Source organism: Staurois parvus, unplaced genomic scaffold, assembly GCF_062004578.1.
Source record: "Staurois parvus isolate SC_StPar_1 unplaced genomic scaffold, SC_StPar_1.0 ptg001162l, whole genome shotgun sequence".
NCBI classification, from domain to species: Eukaryota; Metazoa; Chordata; class Amphibia; order Anura; family Ranidae; genus Staurois; species Staurois parvus.
The window spans coordinates 911,988-933,467 of record NW_028318958.1 but is presented as its reverse complement, the minus strand read 5'-3'; the positions used below and the strand labels follow the sequence as shown (position 1 = coordinate 933,467).

Below are 21,480 nucleotides of genomic sequence, written 5' to 3'. Positions count from 1 at the left end.
TGATGTCTCTGTCTATAAACCGTTTTGGAGATCAGTGTGAATCAAGTTACAAATTGATATACAACTTCAAAACAATATCTGAGCCTAGACTGGTACTAAACGGACGATGGTGGTCAGTGTGCCATATTGTCATTACCTGCTCTATTCATGGCAGGGCGAGCACCCTTCAGTGCACAAAGCCTCTTCCCCCCAAATGGGACATACTGCTGGGAATTTGGTAAGCTTTCAGTTTTCAGCAGCTGCCTCCTATGCTTGTCCCGTAGGATAGAATGCACTGCCCTCAGGAACTCCTTCTTTTCCGCTGGAGAACTGCAGAGATAGGAAGACATGAATGTCATACAGGGAGGAGTAGAGCGCTGCTAGAGTGCTCACATGTGCACAACACAAGTAAAACTGCAATGCAAACCATATGGTACACAGTATGTATGAATTGCATAATACTCCTTGAATGGCAGACCTATAATACTTGCAGTAAAATATTTTTGTATACATAGGACATTCTAAATAGATGGTTGTAACCTAGACTTTCTTCGATAACATTAACCCAACTACTCTCTGCTGTCAAAACCCGTGTCACATTCAGAGCAACATTATCCCAAAGTAAAGTGACCATAGACAGTTCAAATCTCAGCCAGTTCAGCAGGGACTGGCCAAGATTCAAACCAGGTATGGAAAGCCAGCTTGTTGGATTTTACATGCAATTATTGCTAGCAGTTAATAAAGCTGCTAGCAGGAATCACTGTGTTATTCACCTGGCTAGGGGAGCCGTCCCCACCGGGAGAACACAATGGCTCTGCGGAAGGGATTCCCCCATCAACACTGGCAGTGGCTGGCTTAAGAAGCATTCTAGAGTGGGTGTGACTTATTCTTTCAGAGATAAGAGGTCATAAATAGGGGATGGTTCAATTCGATCAGCTTTTTTTCCTGCTTGTATCTTATTTTAGGAGATTTGCCTTCACTTCCTATCCTAGAAAGACAACGAGAAGTAAAAGCACGTTTCTCCAAAAATGATGGGAAATCTTCATTTACAGCAACAGGTGTCCCCTTTTGAAGATTTCCCCTCACCTCCTGTTCTGGTGACACCCGTAAAATGTTTTGATTCCCCATTTCAATTATTACCAGGGCACATAGAGGGCAAATCTTCCCAGATTGGACACCAGCAGCAATAAAAACTTGAACAAAGGTTTCAATCTTCTCTACTCTGTTTAAAACTAGAAATACAAGTTTCAGCTTTACATACTTTTAGGTAAATGAATATGCAAACCCTCACCTTGTAAAATAAGCCATTCCATTTAAAATAGAAACGAAAGGCAAAACATTTGTGTATAGATATAAAAAAAATTATATACACTTTTTTTTTTAAATAAATGATCACAAACCCTCTGTTCTCAACTGCATAGAGAGTTGGGGGTGGAGAAAAAGCAGTGCACTGTTCTTCGCAGTAAATTGCTGTGCGGCAGGGGGGGTGGGGGTAGTTTGGGAGGGCCGTGTCACGACAAGTCTGATCATTGGAAGACAGCAGGCCAAGTTCCCAGAACAGCTAGAGTACTGACTACGCTGTGCTCTCCTACCTAGTGTGGTCAGTTTTTTAATAGGAAAGCAGAGGGACTGTCAGAAACACCAGGGATTTCTCACAAAGGAAGCACATTTCAGATATAAGAAGTGTTGTGTTTACATACTCTCTTCTTGTTGAAAATTAATTAAAAAGAAAAAAGGATATAGGTAAAATATTACAAGACATTGTTTGTAACAAAAAAAGAAGGGGCTGGAGAAGGTAAAGAGAGTAAAAGGGAGTACGGGTATTAGGGTCACAAACAAAGTATTTCCCAGCAACACTTACCAGCCAGCCTGCAAAACAACCAATTTGGCCCGGTCTAACAGTGTGCGTTAAAAACAGGGTTTTGTTTGCACACATTTGCAAATACATACGTAAGCCACTGTCCTGCGTCATTATTATTATACAGTATTTATAAAGCGCCAATAGTTCGCTCAGCGCCGTACATTACAAAGGGGGACAGAACATGTGACAGAATACCAATACAATGTGATACACGAGGGGTTCGAGGGCCCTGCTCTTTCGAGCTTACAATCTAGGAGGGAGGGGATGGTGGCACAGGAGGAGATAGCTGTGGGGGATGGAGTGGTAGGAAGAGTGGAGGAGGTCGGCAAGTTAGCAGGGGGTGGGGTAGGCTTCCCTGAAGAGATGGGTTTTCAGGGTGCGCCTAAAGGAGAGGAGAGTAGGTGATAATCTGATGGGCTGGGGCAGGGAGTTCCAGAGGATGGGTGACACCCTGGAGAAGTCCTGGAGGCGGGCATGGGAGGAGGAGACCAGGGAACTAGAGAGGAGGAGGTCTTGTGAGGAGCGGAGTGTGCGTGCTGGGCGGTACTTGGATATTAGGTCAGTGATGTAGTTCGGGGCAGTATGGTGGACAGCTTTGTACGTCAGCGTTAGGATTTTGAATTTGATCCGTTGCGCAATCGGAAGCCAGTGGAGGGATTGGCGTCATGGGACCTAACTCTAAAATCTCCAGAGTCTCCATAGCAGGAGCACATATATCAATGGATAGGTTAAGGGCAGGTGTGCCTGGAAGAGCCCATCCCTCCTTAAAAAGGTACAGGGACGTACGTGACGCCCAGCTAAACCAAAATGACAGCAAAGGCATCCAGTGCGTCCCTGCATCCAAATAAGCCAACTACACAAAAAATGGCAATTGTCCCAACCTATAACCAGCCTTAGCAGTAAGGTTCACCTTGAACGGCAATGCACATCACAAACAAAGGATTTCCCAGCAACTCTTACCAGCCAGCCTGCAAAACAACCAATTTGGCCCTAACAGTTTGTGTTAAAAACAGAGGGTTTTGTTTTATTAGGGTGCTGGGTATGGCATAGATCCCTGTATGTGTTAAGGGTAGACACATGAGGTTAAAGTGGACCATCACTTAAAGGAGAAGCACAGTTTGGTAGTACTTCTCCTGTGGATCTCAGGAGTCTCGATCTGCACTCCTGTGACCCGGTTTCAGCCGACAGCGGGCTAAAGGCTGCTGTCAGCTGACGTCACAGAGCCGGTCCAGCTTTGGGAAAGATCATGACCATATGGTCAGGTTCCACCCAGGGGCCGGGACCGGCACCTGGCTCAGCCTCTCAGCAAGCCACTGAGAACCTGAGCAAGTCGCTCCCTCCCCCCCTCCACAGCCCAGCACTTCAGTGAGTGCTGGAGGAGGGACAGAGCAGAGAGTGATGACTGACAGTCACTGCTCTCTGTTCAGAGCGGCAGGGAGAACATTGTGATCAGTAGTGTTTGATCACTCAGCTCTCACCCTTAGAGCTGGCAGGGGACAGATGCAGCATCAGACCGATGCTCTACCTAGCTAAGTATGATTAAATAAAAAAACTTCTCTTTTAAAATTGACACACATAAGTGACAATCCTTTTTCTGACAGGCAACGGCTCCCACTACTGCTTCTTTTTTTTTTCCCCCACAGAATTAATTTTCTATAATTATTTAGGAATTTAATTGTGTTACCAACTTAAATACAAACATACAAACAGTGCTCAGAGAGAGTTTTGTTAAAGCACCACAAAATATTTTGTATTCTGATGACTGTATGCAGGTAATACCTGTAATTATAGTATTCAGTATTTAGTTCACATGGCTTTATTTATATTTTCTTCAAATTACATGTTGATAGACCAAGCTGGACAGTAACAGAGATTGGGACAAACCATAATGGTGTCTGGGGTGCTTAAAATGGTATTAACTCAAACAGCAAATATTTATTATGTTGTAGCCTACCTATTCCTAGATGCGGTAGCTGCATTTGTTTCTCTTTATAGGATACTTTCCCCTTAGTTTCACCTGTGAGTAAGTCTGTTTTTCAAAACAACAAGCTGTCCCGCAGATGTGGCATTTAGAGGATTGAGACAAACCATTTACCACTGGCAGGGGTGCTTACAATGATCAGCTTTTATGTAAAACCTTTATCCCAAAAGAAAAAAAAAAAAACAGTTTGCTGCAACTGCTTATAAAGTGTTAGCTGGGGTTTGGCTTCAGTCTGTTAGTGTATCTAAATCCTAGTATATCTAATACACCCCTCCCTCCAGATTAACAAATGCTGCTCTCCAAAAGTGTCTCTGTGCTCCTTCATCCAGAGTGGGGACACTTCTGAACGATGGAAACTGACTGCTGGAAAACGTAGGTTAAAAATTGTCTGTTTAGCCGTGTTTGCATACCGCGTTTATGAGCATTTGTGTTTAGAAGCGTTTTTTAAAGATAAGCTCAGGAGACCTTCCAAAATGCCCAGAATGCACTGAAAAACAGTAAAAAAATTAACTATTCCAGACATTTAGAGAGAGCAGCAACAGAGAGAGAGCAGTTGAGATTATCTGTCTTTTTTTTTTTTTTGTGGTGTTTGGATGTGTTCCAGCTCATTTCTGTGCAGAAATTATTGCAGCAGTGTCTAACATATTTTCTGTCATGCAAAACCTCAACGTATGGTGTACCAGGTCCATTTGAGTACCGGGAAAACACTTTGCATGCATTTTTCATGATGAGAAAAGGTTCTGGACAACATCTGGAAATGGAAGAGTTAAAAAAAAAATTTCCAAACGCTTATAAAAGCGGTTAGCCGCGTTTGCAAGCATTTGGCATTTGAAATGCTGATAAAAATCTACTCCTGAACGCAAGTTTGGTGCGTTCAAAAAAACGACTGTAAACTAAATTGCCTGTAAACGACGATGTGTACATGGACACATAGGAACACATTAGGGAGAGTTCAGGGGCTGCTGAAAAAAAAATGCAGAAAAGCTCCTAAATGTGAGTTTATCAGCTGCAGTGTACATGGAGCTTTACTGGCCAAATCACCAGGTGAAAACAGAGGTAAAAGCTTAATAAAAGTAAACTAATACAGCCGTCACATCTAAAGATTGGTAAGCTGCAATATATTACATTTTTGGTTTTGCGTTTAACACCGCTTTACACCATGTGAATAAAATGTGACCACTGTAAGCATCCTTTGCATGTTATAGTATAATCAAAGACTGTCCCAAATTCACTTTCTTGCACAGCTTGGTCTGCAGTGTAAATTAGCCAAATGCATTCCAGGTGCATCAAAACAAAAACTCTACAAAGTCCTACAGTATTTTATCTTTAGAAAACAACCAAAGCCTCAGCAGAAATGTCTGTCCACTGTCAGTTTGCTGCAGAGAAGGACCCTTCCTCTCTGTATGGAAGCAGCCATCTCTCTGCAGAGGTCTGTCCCCCACCCACTGAGATAGAACCAGAGCTTTCCAATGAGCAGGGAGCTTGATGTGTGCTGATTACAGAACTATGGTGTCCGTTTATAAACCAGCGATAAATGATTGCTGCTCAGTTCTCCGGCATTCTCGGAGAACACAGTTCTCCTGTGAATGCCTTTTATGAAGCAGTTCTCCGAACAAAGGGAGAACGGTCTACAAGCACTGGAGAACGGTCTACAAACACTGGAAAACGGTTGATTTTACCATAATATCGCGAGATTACAGTAAAAGATCAGTTTACTAAGCAGAGGTAAATTATCACTGCTTAGTGTGTGGTTCCTCCGATTCTCTAGGTCTGGACTGGAGAATCTGGAGGGAGAACACAGATCTCCAGTGAAGGGCTGAACATGTTCTCCGCTGATCTCCTAAGTGTCATAAACTGTGAATGACCAGAGAATAGCTGCAATCCTCGGAATCGCAGCTATTCTCTGTGTCATAAATGGACACCTATAGGTCTGTCTCAATAGGGGGCATATTGAACCTCTGCAGAGAGACCACTGCTTCCACACAAAAGTGTCCTACTCTGCAGCAAGCTGACAGGGGACAGGCTGTTTTTCCCAGGTTGTTGAAAATTTTAGGACACTGAACACTGTTTTGATGCAACCTGGAATGTATTTAGCAGATTTACCTGAAGGTTCAATTGAGCTCTAATTGTTATTTACAGTGACAATGCACTGGTGACTGGCAAAGGCTTTTTGAAGATAGACAAATTTCGGTGCATCTGACCTATATTTGAGGTCAGCTTGAGAAGTTTCTGACCGGTTTCAAAGCCAATCTTGCATTCCATTTGATTTTGTAATATTGTCCACAAACATTAAGATGTATTCAGACTTGTCAGGGATCTTTTGCATAAAATATTGTTCCATAAACAGGACTCATCTCTGATCCAAAAAATACACGTGTCACGTTCACAAAATAAATGTGGCGTTGCCCAGTGATATTGAACTGATGCTTCCAGGTACGGGATTCGAACATGTATGTACAACCCCAATTCCAAAAAAAGTTGGGACAGTGCCAGGTTTACCACAGTGAAGTATCCCCTCTTCTTTTTACAACACTCTGTAAATATCTGAGAACTGAGGAGACCAGTTGCTGGAGTTTTGGGAGAGGAATGATGTCCCATTCTTGCCTCATATGGGATTCTAACTGCTTAACAGTCCTGGGTTGTCTTTGTCGTATTTTTCACTTCAAGATGCACCAAATATTTTCAGTTGATGAAAGGTCTGGACTACAAGCATTCCAGTTAGGCATCCGGACTCTTCAATATGAAGCCATTACTGTTGTAATAGATGCATTATCCTGCTGAAATATGCAAGGCCTCCCCCAAAAATGACATTATCTGGATGGAAGCATATACTGCTATAAAACCTGGATATATCTTTCAGCATGGATGGAGCCTTTCTAGATGATTCCTTAAGCATGACGGCACTCAGTACCATCAGAGATGCAGACTTTGGAACGGAGCACCGATAAGTCGGAAGGTCCTTCTACGGTTTAGTCTGAAGGTTGGGGCGCCCATGGTTGCCAGTAAGAATTTCACATTTTTATTTGTCTGACCACAGAACAGTTTACCACTTGGTACTGGACCATTTGAAATGGGCTTTGGCCCAAAGAAGATGGTGGCATTTCTGGATCGTGTTGAAATATGTCTTCTTTGCATGGTGCATGAGCTTTGCCTTGCATTTTTGGATGGCCTGGCAAACTTTTAGAAGTTTTCCTGAGCTCATGAAATGATGTCCATTACAGAATCATGCCGGTTTTTAATGCAGTGCCATCTGAGGGCCCAAAGATTACAGGCATCCAATATTGTGCTTCAGCCTTGTTCTTTGTGCACAGAGATTTCTCCAGATCTCGGAATCATTTGATATTATGTACTATAGATGGTGATATATTTAAAGTCTCCGCAATTTTACACTGAGGACCATTATTCTGAAATTGTTAAACATTTTTAGACGCAGTTTTTCCCAGATTTGTGAACTTCTGCCTATATTTACTTCGGAGACACTCCGATTCTCTAAGATGCTCATTTTATACCCAATCATGTTACTGACCTGTTGCCAATTAACCTATTTAGATACAAAATGTTCTTCCTTGTTAGTAACACTTACTTTGCCAGCTTTTTGTTGCCCTGTCCCAATTTTTTCGAGACGTGTGGCTGCCATCAATTTCAGAATTCCCTTAATTTTTTTCTTAAAATGGTACATTTTTTCAGTTTAAGCATTTGTTAACTTTTCTATTTTCTATTGTGAAATAAATATGGGATTTTGAGATTTGGAAATCATTGCTTTACTTTTTTATGTAGATTTTATACAGCTTCCCAAATTTTTTGGAATTGGGGTTGTAGTTTGTGATTGATTATCCTGACATGGATAACAAAACAGGTCTGACCAACAACTGGTGAAAAATTCCAGCCCTACAAATTGACTTCACTGGTGACAGTCTCCTACAAAAAAATATATTTTTTTTCTTTTTTCACACACAATCTTTCTCAGACAAATTGAAAATGTTCCATTTCTTCTGATCATTGTCAAATATCTAAGAGTAGCCTAACCCTGGTTTATAAAACAACATTGGCAGAGGGAAAAATGCATACATGCCAGCCCCTGTCTGAACTCTGGGCACTATGAACTCTCAGGTCCTGGATTAAAGGGAGAGCTCATCATCTTAAATATAAAAAAATATTTAGTAGCTGTATTAGGAAATGAGTATTTCTCCGCTGTCTACAAATCTCTCTTTACAACAGAGCTGAGCCCACCTGCTGCATAAATGAAAAGCCCTTTCTGGTCTCCCTTCGGATTCCGACTTTACATGAACAATTTCACAGACGGAGTTTGTTTCAGCATCTAGTGAAGAAAAAAAAAAAAAAACACAACATTACAGAATGAACTGCAAATATGAAACAGAAGAAAAGATATCTATGGCAATTCATGCAAATCAAGTATGGTGTGCTACCATACTGTAAGCCTAGAAAAGCAAACTATTTACTCCATTTCTGTCCACACAGTTACAGGAAAAGTTCACCTTTTGTTAAAAAAAAACAAAAAAAACAAACAATAAATGCACATCTTTTTGCCCAACACAGAATTTTACCCTTGCTGCAGTTCACAATTGGAGGGATACCGTGTTTGAACCAGCACCCGGAGCTGTGGACAGCACAAACTAGCAGGGCCCAGGAACGCCTGGAGGGATGCCGTGTAATGGCAGCACATGCAGGGACTCTGGCTTTCTAGTGCTAGCCAAGTGCTGCATGACCTCCCCAGATTTTATCTGCTCTCCCCCCAAAGCCTCAACCCCCCACCCGACACTGTGCATGGCAATCTCCCATCCCTACTCTGTACACACACAGCCTAAACACACAGCACATAGCTGAAACTTGATCATCTGCCCAACTTTTCTGCTGCTCATCAGATATCAATGGGCTCCATTCACACTTTGCAATTTTGAAGTGAGGGCAGAATCACTGCTTCTTTTTGCTTCTTGATTATGCTGCGTGACAATCATGGCAAAATTGCACTGCGTTTGAGGTATCATTAAGAATGAATGGCAACCAAACACATGTGTGTTTTACCATAATTGCAGTGCGATTTTGAAGCGAAAATTGCAAAGTGTGAATAGGGCCTTATTGTTAGTGTATTTTTATGTGTTGCCAAAGACAATGCCTCTTCTTCCAATGTGGACCAGGAGAGTCAAAAGTTTGAACACCACTTCTTTACAGCATTGCATCCATGATTAGCGGATCACAGGTGTAATGCCAGATCCTACAGACTCTCAGTACGACCGTGCATCCAATACAAGCAGGTAGTTACTGAATGGCGGGAAGATCAATGAACTAGAAGAGCATTCGCCAGCACCCTCACAGTTCATTGAGAACTACAACTTAGGGTGTAACAATTTAATTTATTTGCAGGAAACTTTTGCTCCACATGGCCACGCGGTTTTAAAATTGTGACAGCAGGAGATCCCCTGCCTGTTGTCACAAAGTGACAGCAGGAGATCCCCTGCCTGTTGTCACAAAGTGAGAAGCACAGGCAGTGGAAGGTGGCAAAAAATCTCCCCAAAATAATTAAATAGAAATCCTGTGCTTGGGAATTTGCAAATAAAATTAGCAGCTGACACAGTAAATAGGCAAAGATAAACAAACTAAAAACACTTAGTGTAGCGCTTAAGATAGTAATTAACAATAAAATTTGTCCAAATCCCCACAAGAGAAGGATAATGGTGAAACAATATAGTACATTAAATAAAGTCTATACAAATTTCATCTGATCCAGTAGTGGTGGTGCCAAGTGAAACCAAAAGAAAGAAGGAGAGAGAGAATCCATCACCTTTCACAGAATAATTTGGCCACTTACCGGAAAGTTTGACCACTCGAAGGATTGGTCAAAAAAAGTAGATATCAAGCCTAGCAGATGAGTCCAGGACTCCCAGATGGCTTTCCCAAGAAATCAGGACAAATTAGGGACTTCTCACTAAACAATGAGGTCTAGCATGGCAAATATTCCCTGCACAGCACCTCCAGCTCCTTCTCTCGCTCACTTCCGGGTTGTGCAACCACCAATCCCTCCTCACCAGAAAGAGACAGGTGTGTACTGGAGCCCCCTCCTGTCACCATTTTTCTCTTGGTGTCAGGAACATTAATCAGAAGTGCAGATAGCGGAGGAATGAAGCAGCAGACAGAAATGACACTATAGTGCATACTGTAGAGGGATATGCTTTTGTAGTTCAAGTCTGAGGTTTACAACCACTTTAAAATACAAAAAGAACGAATGCCTTGATAAGATTATTTACACTTCACAAGTGCAGTACATTTTAAAATGTTTAAGCTTTACTTTTATTAGGGTTTACATTTTAAAGTTTTAATAAGTTCCCAACATTGGGCAGTTTCTGACCACCTAGTTGGCAATATTTATCTGCTCTGGTAGTCTGGGCTGCTTATTACCCAGGGAAAATCTTCCTCCGAACAGGGAAAGAATGTGTGTCACTGATACAGTTATGTCCTGGTACTCTGTTGACATGAGAAGGCAGGCACATAGCTCCTCGTCCACCTGCCCTCTGCCATCTATGGCTGATCTGCCTTTAGGGAAATATCTATGCATCCAAGGCATCGGGACTTTTATGTGACTTCATACAAAGTAGTGAGAGGACAAAAACATTCAGAGAGGTCACTGGCTCAGAAAATGATGCTCACAATACACAGGGTTTCCCTCCTGTGGGTACTCAGCAGGTTACCAGAAAAAAAAAAACCTGCATCAATGGAAGGAGCACCAGACACAATGATAAAAGGTGTCTGAATTTATTGGTTTGTATTTTTAAAAAATCCAACAAGCTTCAGGAACCAGAACATAAACTCCCCCCTCATCAGGACTTTATTTTAAATCCATTCAAAGTTCTTATTTTAACTTGATTCACACAGGAAAGATCTATGTAGGGTAAGATAACTGCTGGACCAGGAGAATTACTGCCTAGCATCATCCGACCCCCAAAAGGCATTGGATTTTTCTTTAGTGTAAACCAATACATTTATTTGGTCTGGTGTTCCTTCCATGTTTTTTTCAAGGAAAGGTTTGTCCACCTATGGCCAATCTGCCCACAAGAAAATATCTACCCATCTATGGCCAATAAAAAAAAAGTATTATCCATTTTCTGGCCAGAGGTTCTTGCACCTTGTAAAAATTCTGTAAGCATTACCTGACGTAGTGAGTGCTCGCAATTGCAGAGCTTCTGTAGGAATCATATGTCTGAAGCGGAATGGATCACGGTCTTCAAACATGGAGGCTCTGTGTGATCCACCCTAAAAGTCAGCAAAGAAGGGCATTTCAAATGATTAATCAAACAAAATATAAAGCAACTGTAATTGGCTGTGTCTGCTAAGTTTTCCTCTGGGTGCTTATTCAATTAAAGTCCAACTGAAGTTTAAATTATTTTCTGTGTGGTTAAGTATGCGGTGAAACCCAATTCAGTCTTTTATGTCTTGCTTTTATCGTCTTGCTTAAATTAGCTCAAGCCAGTGAAATCTGTAAATACAGGCACAGGCTTTGCATGTGGAAGAAACAGTTTCTTTGTGGTGGTCTATCATCCTTACTTTCCCCCCTCCACCACTGCTTTAGCCAGCCATAGATTGACCAAATTTCGGCCAGTTCAGCAGAGACCGGCCAAGATTCGATCCATCTATAGGCAGGTTGATTGTACCCAAGTCCATCTATCAATCGAGAAGGGTACAACCAGCCTGTCGGATATTTGGCATGCAATTACTGCACGCGGCTATAGCTGCGAGCAGTAATCACTCTTTTCTCCCGGCTGGGAAAGCTCACCACAGGCAGAATATAATAGCACTGCGGGAGGCATTCCCCCCCATCAACACTAACTGTGTTGATGGGGAAACAAGCCATTTTCTTTCCTTCCGCCTGAAATGGAAGGAAAGATATTCAATTAAAAGATAAGTCCACTTTATTAAAAAAAAAAAAATGCACATTTCTTGCAGGTAAAAAGTCTGCATTTATTTTTTTTTCCATTAGGAGCCTGTAAAGCATTGCACCTGTGATGCCTGTGGGTGCAATGTAAACTGTCAGTACACTGTCTGCCCATACCTCTGATACAGGCAGCCAGTTACTGCAGACCAAGAAGCTCAATGGACTAGGAGAGTGCTAACCAGCACCCTCGCAGTCCATTGAGAACTACAAGCCATCAGCTGCCAGGGCTGACGGTACTTATAGGCATTCATTCACAAGAAACTGAATGAATAATGTGGGCACGTGGGTAGAGCCCTGCATGGCCACGTGATTTACAAATTGTGACAGCGGGCGTGGGGAGAAGATCCCTGGCCTGCTGTCAGAGGGAGAGGAGAAAGGCTACAGCTGCCAGAACATGTTACGTACATGTTCCACCCTAAAAATGTATGGAACATATAACATGTTCCAAAAAGTGAATTTATCCTTTAATTCAATGGCTTGCCTTTGTCCAAGCTACAGCTTTCCAAACAGCAGAAAGCATGAGCATTGGTGACTGGGGAGCTGTTGCTCTCAGGGGGCATGTCAGAGCTTACTGTTGAATCCAAATACCCATTTTAAAGGGTGAACTTTCCCTACATTTAAGAGGCGTTTTAGATCTTCTATACCTACATTTGCATGTTCTCCCTGTGCCTGCGTGGGTTTCCTCAAGGTACTCTGGTTTCCTCCCACACTCCAAAGACATGCTGGTAGGTTAACTGGATCCTGTCTAAATCGGCTTTAGTATGTGTATGTATGAATGTGAGTTAGGGCCTTAGATTGTAAGCTCCTCGAGGGTTAGGGACTGATGTGAATGTACAGTGTGTGTGTATAAAGTGCTGCATGAAATTGAAGGCGCTATACAAGTACCTGTAACACTAAATCTTATTATGTACCTATCCCGTATCTTCCCTGAAGAATTCAGATTACAGTAAAACACAACACTTACAAGCTTCTTCTTTTGCTTGGTGCTGTCCTTGTACACCAACACAACAGCCGTCTTAAATACTGGAAAAGAGAATACAGATATATTTCGTTTCATGTTGTTTCAACAAAGGACAGAGCTTAGACATTAGAACATGGGTAAAGTATCAAAAGGCACCACCAAGTGGTAACAAGTCTTATTTATCATTGTTTCATCCCAAAGCTAACAATCAGACTCAAACCAGCATGGGAAAAGAACTTTGGAGGTGAGAATTGAAAGTAGAAACTTGGTGATGTCCAGGGGCGGACTGACAACTTATGGGGCCCCCGGGCAATAGGGGATCATGGGGCCCCTGTGTCCTTGCCCAAACTCAAAAAAGCCTATGAAAAAGGTACCAGGGGCATTTCATGGGGCTCCCAACTGACCCCGGGCCCTCGGGCAGTGCCCGAGTTTCCAAATGGTCAGTCCGCCCCTGGTGATGTCAATTACACAGCCACATACAGTATTATATGTCTTTCTTTACTCTTATTGCTGCTATTAACATTAAAATTCACAGTTCAGTTTCCTTTCCAAATCATAATTCCTTGTAATACACAGCTATAGGACAATATGGCGCCTCTCCTCCCACAACTTTTGTTGGGAAATTTTGAACATGGCTTCAGTCAGGCTATGGCACTGGCGGTCATGGTCTTGTTCTCCTTCAGTTCTTCCAACCTTATAGAGAGTTAACTAACAAGTGAGGGGTATAGTTTTTTTTTATCTGAGGACAAGTAATAGAGACTCTGGGTTATTTTGCTCCAAATGAGCTTGTTGTGGCTCAATACTGAGACTGTCCTGCAGAAATTAACAGAGTTTTGGATGTCTAGAAGGTTACATAAGTGGGTTTGTCTGGCATTAATGAGAGGGGTATGTCATATGTCAGTAACCTTCTTTGGAAAGAGGAGCAAAATGGTATAAATACAGTATATCCTGAAATGGAAAACAATCTAGCACTTCCCTTTTTGCTGGTTAAGCGCCATGTGTATACATTTGATAAGCATAGATTATATTTTCACTGCCAAAGACAATGGTCTGGGTTCTTCTACAACACTTTATCATTAGCGGCACATTGTTGAAGCTCTGTGCTCTCCCCTCCTGTGAGCGTGTTTCACAATGTTAGTCTGTTATCATTCTGCAAAGCTTTAGAGCCCCAAATGGTTTACATTGCTGGCGGCCAAACGGATATTGTTCAGAGATTAGCAGAAGCCAATTTAAAAATATACCAAATTAAAAAAGAAAAAAGCGCCACTTACAAAAAACACCAAAGTGTCAGCAGCATATCCCACCCAAAATAAATTTTGGCAACAATAATCCAAATTAAAAGGTATACGCTAATAACAAACTTATACAAAAGTGTATATCATCATCCAAAAAACATTAGTGTTTTAAATAAATTATAGTGTCCAAACATAAATTAGTGTCCAAAAAAATATATATATATCTTCAGTGACTTGAACCAATTGTGAGAAATCCACTACCAAAGGAGATTAAATGAACTCACCAGAGCTAATGGCTGGTCAGATAATAAACCAGCAACAGCGCTTGTGCTCTGGGAGCAATGAACCCGATGTCCAAATAGATATGGTGATGTTTCAGATACTTCCAGATAATAATAATCACAGCCAAACAACTTTGCAGCCCAAGCTCTTATGATGAACTTCTCCACTCTTTCTCATACCTCCATGAGAGCATGCAGTACACTCAGGGACAAAAAAGAGAACATAATGGTGCAATACGTTTTTTTCATTTATCTCTTTAATAAAAAAGGTATAAGGAAACTCACAAACAAGGTGTCCAACAGACACCAGCTTCAATCGCAAAAAAGGGTTGAGATACAGTTAACGCTCACCGCAGATCTCTCCCATACAGCACAGACCAGCAAGGCTCTCTAACGTCCACATCGAGTAGGCCACGCCCAACCGGTTTCGTCACACCGACGCCATCAAGGGGCGTTAAAGAGATAAATGAAAAAAACGTATTGCACCATTATGTTCTCTTTTTTGTCCCTGAGTGTACTGCATGCTCTCATGGAGGTATGAGAAAGAGTGGAGAAGTTCATCATAAGAGCTTGGGCTGCAAATTTGTTTGGCTGTGATTATTATTATCTGGAAGTATCTGAAACATCACCATATCTATTTGGACATCGGGTTCATTGCTCCCAGAGCACAAGCACTGTTGCTGGTTTATTATCTGACCAGCCATTAGCTCTGGTGAGTTCATTTAATCTCCTTTGGTGGTGGATTTCTCATAATTGGTTCAAGTCACTGAAGATATATATATTTTTTTGGACACTAATTTATGTTTGGACACTAAAACACTAATGTTTTTTGGATGATGATATACACTTTTGTATAAGTTTGTTATTAGCGCATACCTTTTAATTTGGACAATTTAAAAATATATTCCAGTGTTTTTTAAGGAATAGAAAACTTGAATAAGTTAGTTTTATTTAATATTTTGTCTACTTCACTTTAAGATTGGTTGCTATGGAGGAAAACAAAGTTCTCATCTTAGACAAGTTAACCACTTTAGCTCCTGGCCCCTTCTGCCGGCAACTCGCACATCCGTATCAAAGTCTTTATTTAGCAATAGAATAGTGATGATAAAAACAATTTATATAAATAGCCTATATAAAAATAGCCTTAGACATATCCTCTCCTACATGTAAACCTAGACATTCCTCTCTTACATGCAAAAATCAGCACTTTTTTTGCTAGAAAATTACTTATAACCCCTAAACATCATATATCTTTTAAGCAGAGGCCCTAGAGTATAAAATGGTGGGTGTTGCAATTTGCGCAGTGGCTTTTCAAATGCAATTTTTTTTTTAAATACACTTTAATTTTCTGTTTCAATCTTTTTATTGGATTTTAACAAGAGAATACAAAAGTCTAAGTCAAGCATATGAATTTTGCATGCCACTTTAATTAATTTTAATGTACAAAAACACAATACACTTTTGTTTAGTAAAATATAAAAGATGATGCTACGCTGAGTAAATAGTTACACAACATACCACTCTTTAAAATTCTGCACGCTAGTGGAATGGCGACAAACTACGATACATTAAATTATCCATAGGCGACAGTTTAAAAGCCTTTACAGGTTACCACTTTAGAGGCACACAGGAGGTCTGGTGCTAGATTTATTGCTCTCACTTTGCGGTGATACCTCACATGTGTGGTTTGAACCCTGTTTACATAAACATGTGCGATCTACATATGCCTTTGCGCATGAGCATGGGGGGAAGGGGCACTTTAATTTTTTTAAAATTATTGTTTTTTATTTTGACACTGTATTTTTTTGTGTCACTTTTATGGCTTTCACAAGGGATGAACACATCCTTTGTGACAGCTGGAGCAGTGATAGGTGCTCTTTATGGAGAGATCTGAGGTTTCTCCTCTGCCCTTCAAAGCATCAGATCAAACCCAGGTCAGTTTTATCTGACGCTTTCACAAGCCAGTAATGGCTTGTTTACATCCTGGCGAAACCGGAAGTGACAAAATACTCGTCGCTTCCAGGTACTTAGACCATAGCCATGGTCGGAGATGTTTCGGTCCTCACTCATCTCACAGGGCAGCTGGCAGAAGCACCGCCTTCAGTTCCATGTTCCCTGGTGGGAAGAGAGAGCCTGGAAAGGCAGCAGAAGGTGGGGGGAAACCTCCATCCATTGCCTGTAAAAAGGATCCAGTGGCATATTAGCCCCTAGGATCACTTTTACATTAAAGCCCAAAACTGTTGGGAAAAAAAAAAAAAAAAAAAAAGATACCAGGGTGATGCATATAACATCAGCCCAATATAACCCCTTCAACCAGGTGACGCACGAGTATGTCACGGAGGCTGAAGTGTTTAAAGAACAAAGATTAATGTGAAAATTCCATATACAAAGCGCAAGTGCAGCCTACAAGGACTCCATTTCTAGTAATGTGGGCAATGGGATATCAACTAGTCTGAAATATAGCTAAAGGAAAAACTTTTTTTTTGGCCTTGGATAGAGTTGCGAGGGATTAGAGGATCTGTCAGCTTTTTATTGCTATCTGTGTCCCCATTAGGGAGATTCACCCTATTTGTTCTGTTTGCCATTTTTACCAAGAGTGAAAAGAAAAGAAAAAGCCAATGAGGACGCCAGTACTAGTGACGCTGACGATAACCAGGGATTCCCTCACTTTAGAAGGATTTTCTCTCACTTTCTGTTTTGGCTATGGGACAGGAAGTGAAGAGTAATATCCCCACTGGGATTCAGCTGGAAAAAAAAACATTACCGGGGTTATAACCCCTCCTTTATTCTATTGAAAATTTAAAAAAACATTTTGCCTTTAGTTCTACTTTAAGGTCTCAAAAGTTGTCCCATCAGAGATTTCTACCTTACCACCTTCTCTGAGAAATTCCTGATGGTTATATAATTACAACTCCTGACATACTCAGCAAACATTTCTGTTAATGTGCCATTCAAATAAAGTTAATTTAAAGACTCTGCGTAAAGGAAAAACCTACAAACCTAAGATTGTATGGACAAGTGACCCCTTAGGCATTGTATTAACCAATCCAGTTTTCCATATTAGGTATCACAATAGGCAGTTCTCTATGAAGAATCTTGATATTTTTCGGCTATCAATTGATGTTTATGAATAAAACTAGAAAACCGCACATTGATCAGTAAACATTGAGAAGCATGCAAATAAACTATAACGGCAATGTTAAGTACAGAAAGTTGATTCATGTAGCAGAGACTTAAATGATACAAAACCTGAAACTTTTTCCCCCTGATGTTCGATGGAACTGCTTAAACTGCTATCGGTTTTTTATGGCCTTCTGCAACAAATTGGGGAGATTTCTCTCCACTTCCCATCCTGTAGGGTCATAAGGAAGTAAGAGGAAATCTCTCTAAAGTGAAAGGAACTTCCCACTTAACCAGTTATCACTAAACAACCCTTCTATTACAGTTCTGGTGACCACTCAGGATTTTGGAGTTTCCTTCCCTTTCAGTCTCCAATGGGCACCTGCGTTCTAACCCCTCAAAACTCAATATAAAAGAAAAAAGAAAATGTTTTGGCTTTAGGTCCACTTTAATTTTTATTTGCTTAGTGTAATGTACTGAAGATGTCAGGCCTACCAAAGGTTGCCAGTTCTGGGTCTTTTTTCCACTTGCCAAGTGATGTTGGAGGGTTCAGCCACACAACGGTACTGTGCAGTAATAAATCTCCCATTGATAAATCTGCAACCTATAACACAGAAAAGAATAGACTGTTAAAGGGCATGTTCTTAATAGAAATAGGCTTTTTTCCTTACAAACTTTGATTTCCCCCTGTCCCTACTGTCATCTATTAAAGGCTTATAGCAAACTCTTCAAGATCTATTGCCCGAAGCAAGATTATAGGCTTCTCCCACAGCGTGGGGTCTGGTTATGGCTCCCAAGGTTTTAACAAGGTTGCACCGATCTGGATGCACTGCTTCTATTGTTTAACTGGAAGACATTGAAACTTTTATTGAAAAATCTGAAGATAAAATAATAAATTAGTTAAGCAAAGGTTGGCAAGAGTAATAGAGAATAGGTCCATTACTTTGGGACACTAACAAAAACAGAGTGAGGTTGGGTTATAGGGGAGGCATCCAGGGTGTGTGTCTTCAAAGGCTTTGCCAGTGCCCAATCACTTGAAGGTATGAGCCTATAACTCAGGCTTGTTCTGTACTGTATGAATAAGATATTAGATTTATGTTTACCTCACATCCCTGTTTTATATGCAATATACAGTCAGGTCCATAAATATTGGGACATTGACACAATTGTAAAATTTTTGGCTCTATACACCACCACAATGGATTTGAAATTAAACGAACAAGATGTGTTTTAACTGCAGACTGTCAGCTTTAATTTGAGGGTATTTACATCAAAATCAGGTGAACGGTGTAGGAATTACAACAGTTTGCATGTGTGCCTCCCACTTCTTAAGGGACCAAAAGTAATGGTACAATTGGCTTCTCAGCTGTTCCATGGCCAGGTGTGTGTTATTCCCTCATTATCCCAATTACAATGAGCAGATAAAAGGTCCAGAGTTCATTTCAAGTGTGCTATTTGCATTTGGAATCTGTTGCTGTCAACTCTCAAGATGAGATCCAAAGAGCTGTCACTATCAGTGAAGCAAGCCATCATTAGGCTGAAAAATCAAAACAAACCCATCAGAGAGATAGCAAAAACATTAGGCGTGGCCAAAACAACTGTTTGGAACATTCCTAAAAAGAAGGAAGGCACCGGTGAGCTCCGCAACACCAAAAGACACGGAAGACCACGGAAAACAACTGTGGTGGATGACCGAAGAATTCTTCCCCTGGTGAAGAAAACACCCTTCACAACATTTGGCCAGATCAAGAACACTCTCCAGGAGGTAGGTGTATGTGTGTCAAAGTCAACAATCAAGAGAAGACTTCACCAGAGTGAATACAGAGGGTTCACCACAAGATGTAAACCATTGGTGAGCCTCAAAAACAGGAAGGCTAGATTAGAGTTTGCCAAACGACATCTAAAAAAGCCTTCACAGTTCTGGAACAACATCCTATGGACAGATGAGACCAAGATCAACTTGTACCAGAGTGATGGGAAGAGAAGAGTATGGAGAAGGAAAGAAACTGCTCATGATCCTAAGCATACCACCTCATCAGTGAAGCATGGTGGTGGTAGTGTCATGGCGTGGGCATGTATGGCTGCCAATGGAACTGGTTCTCTTGTATTTACTGATGATGTGACTGCTGACAAAAGCAGCAGGATAAATTCTGAAGTGTTTCGGGCAATATTATCTGCTCATATTCAGCCAAATGCTTCAGAACTCATTGGACGCCGCTTCACAGTGCAGATGGACAATGACCCAAAGCAGACTGCAAAAGCAACCAAAGAGTTTTTTAAGGGAAAGAAGTGGAATGTTATGCAATGGCCAAGTCAATCACCTGACCTGAATCCGATTGAGCATGCATTTCACTTGCTGAAGACAAAACTGAAGGGAAAATGCCCCAAGAACAAGCAGGAACTGAAAACAGTTGCAGTAGAGGCCTGGCAAAGCATCACCAGGGATGAAACCCAGCGTCTGGTGATGTCTATGCATTCCAGACTTCAGACTGTAATTGACTGCAAAGGATTTGCAACCGAGTATTAAAAAGTGAAAGTTTGATTTTATGATTATTATTCTGTCCCATTACTTTTGGTCCCTTCACAAGTGGGAGGCACATATGCAAACTGTTGTAATTCCTACACCGTTCACCTGATTTAAATGTAAATACCCTCAAATTAAAGCTGACAGTCTGCAGTTAAATCACATCTTGTTCATTTAATTTCAAATCCATTGTGGTGGTGTATAGAGCCAAAAATGTTAGGAATGTGTCGATGTCCCAATATTTATGGACCTGACTGTATCTCCATATTCCCCAGAAGTATGGCATCATTCTCGCCTAGGCATTGCAGGCGAAAGATGGATAGGAGGAAAGTAAAAAGCATATTTTTCTCTTTACAGGTTCATTTAGAAATTACTGACAAATTTTAAGGTAGTAGAAGGGCCCTGACAGTATGGGGTTTATTTACTAAAGCTGGAGAGTGCAAAATCAGGCTCACTTCTGCATAGAAACCAATCAGCTTTCAGGTTTTATTGCCAAAGCTTAACTGAACAAGCTGAGGTTAGAAGCCGATTGGTTTCTGTGCAGAAGTGAGCCTGATTTTGCACTCTCCAGCTTTAGTAAATAAACCCCTATATGTCTCTATGGATGGTCAAAGAGGTACAGGAGAGAGGACAAGCCACAATGCATAGGGCCATAATTAAATGCCAAATGTGGGGGGTTGTTAAAATATTTAAAAAACAAACATTTTATATAAACGTTTTTGTATACTGTGGGGACGTTATATAACCTCTCAGGTTTTCTTGCTTTCTGTATCTATCTAGGGAGGTTCACTGAGCCTGAAAGGGGGTAAAAAAAAATCAAACAGTCTCAGCTGTCAATAGAATAATCAATTAATAAGATCAAAAATATATTTTTATTATTACCTTTCCCTAAATAGGGAGCCAAGAAACAGGTTGCTATGGTCATCACCGGCTCACCAATTAATTATGGTGGGGTCCTCAAAACAAAAAACGTAGCAAAAAGCATTAGGGGGTCCAGGGGATCCCCTCAAGGATAGAAGTTTAAAGGAGAACCAACAGCAGCGTGAATAAAACCAACATCTTTATTAAGTTTCACAAAATGGTAATAGACCTATTAGGCTGAAAAGATCCTCTATTCACATTAAAATAAAATTGATAACGTTATCACTTTAAAATGACCCGGGCCACACACAATGTGAGTTTGGACATAATACAGCTACCTTCCATCTTATATGAGCACTACTCAAGAGTCAATTATAACCAGAGTCTCATACAATGGGATCACCCAAATTAAGCCACTAGGGCAGGGGTGTGTAACTGTGGCCCTTCAGCAGTTGGTGAACTACAAGTCCCATCAGGCCTCTTCCTTTGGGAGTCATGCTTGTAACTGTCAGTTTTGCAATGCCTCATGGGACTTTTAGTTCTACAACAGCTGGAGGGCCACAATTGCCCACCCCTGCACTAGGGAAAATACTAAGGCTCTGGAAAATGAACTCTCCAACCAGGGCAAGAACCACATTAACATAAGCAACACACAAATAATCAATAATGGACAGGGGGCTCAAAAGGAGGTCCCATACAAGGCTAATCACATCCACTAAAGGGGTATAATTC

The 21,480-nt window shown here is 41.1% G+C and overlaps 1 protein-coding gene across 2 annotated transcripts in view; it reads right to left on the bottom strand.

Annotated features, from left to right (window-relative positions):
* Positions 1-21,480, bottom strand: part of TIAM1 (TIAM Rac1 associated GEF 1) — a 575,726-nt gene that overhangs the window by 5,942 nt on the left and 548,304 nt on the right. For both annotated transcript variants that reach the window (XM_089659507.1, XM_089659508.1), the window contains 5 exons: positions 17,859-17,967; positions 12,731-12,789; positions 10,985-11,087; positions 8,052-8,139; positions 137-309 (listed from right to left, as the gene is read on the bottom strand). In XM_089659507.1, coding sequence (XP_089515633.1) covers positions 137-309; positions 8,052-8,139; positions 10,985-11,087; positions 12,731-12,789; positions 17,859-17,967 — 532 coding nt within the window. The remainder of the gene's footprint in view (positions 1-136; positions 310-8,051; positions 8,140-10,984; positions 11,088-12,730; positions 12,790-17,858; positions 17,968-21,480) is intronic.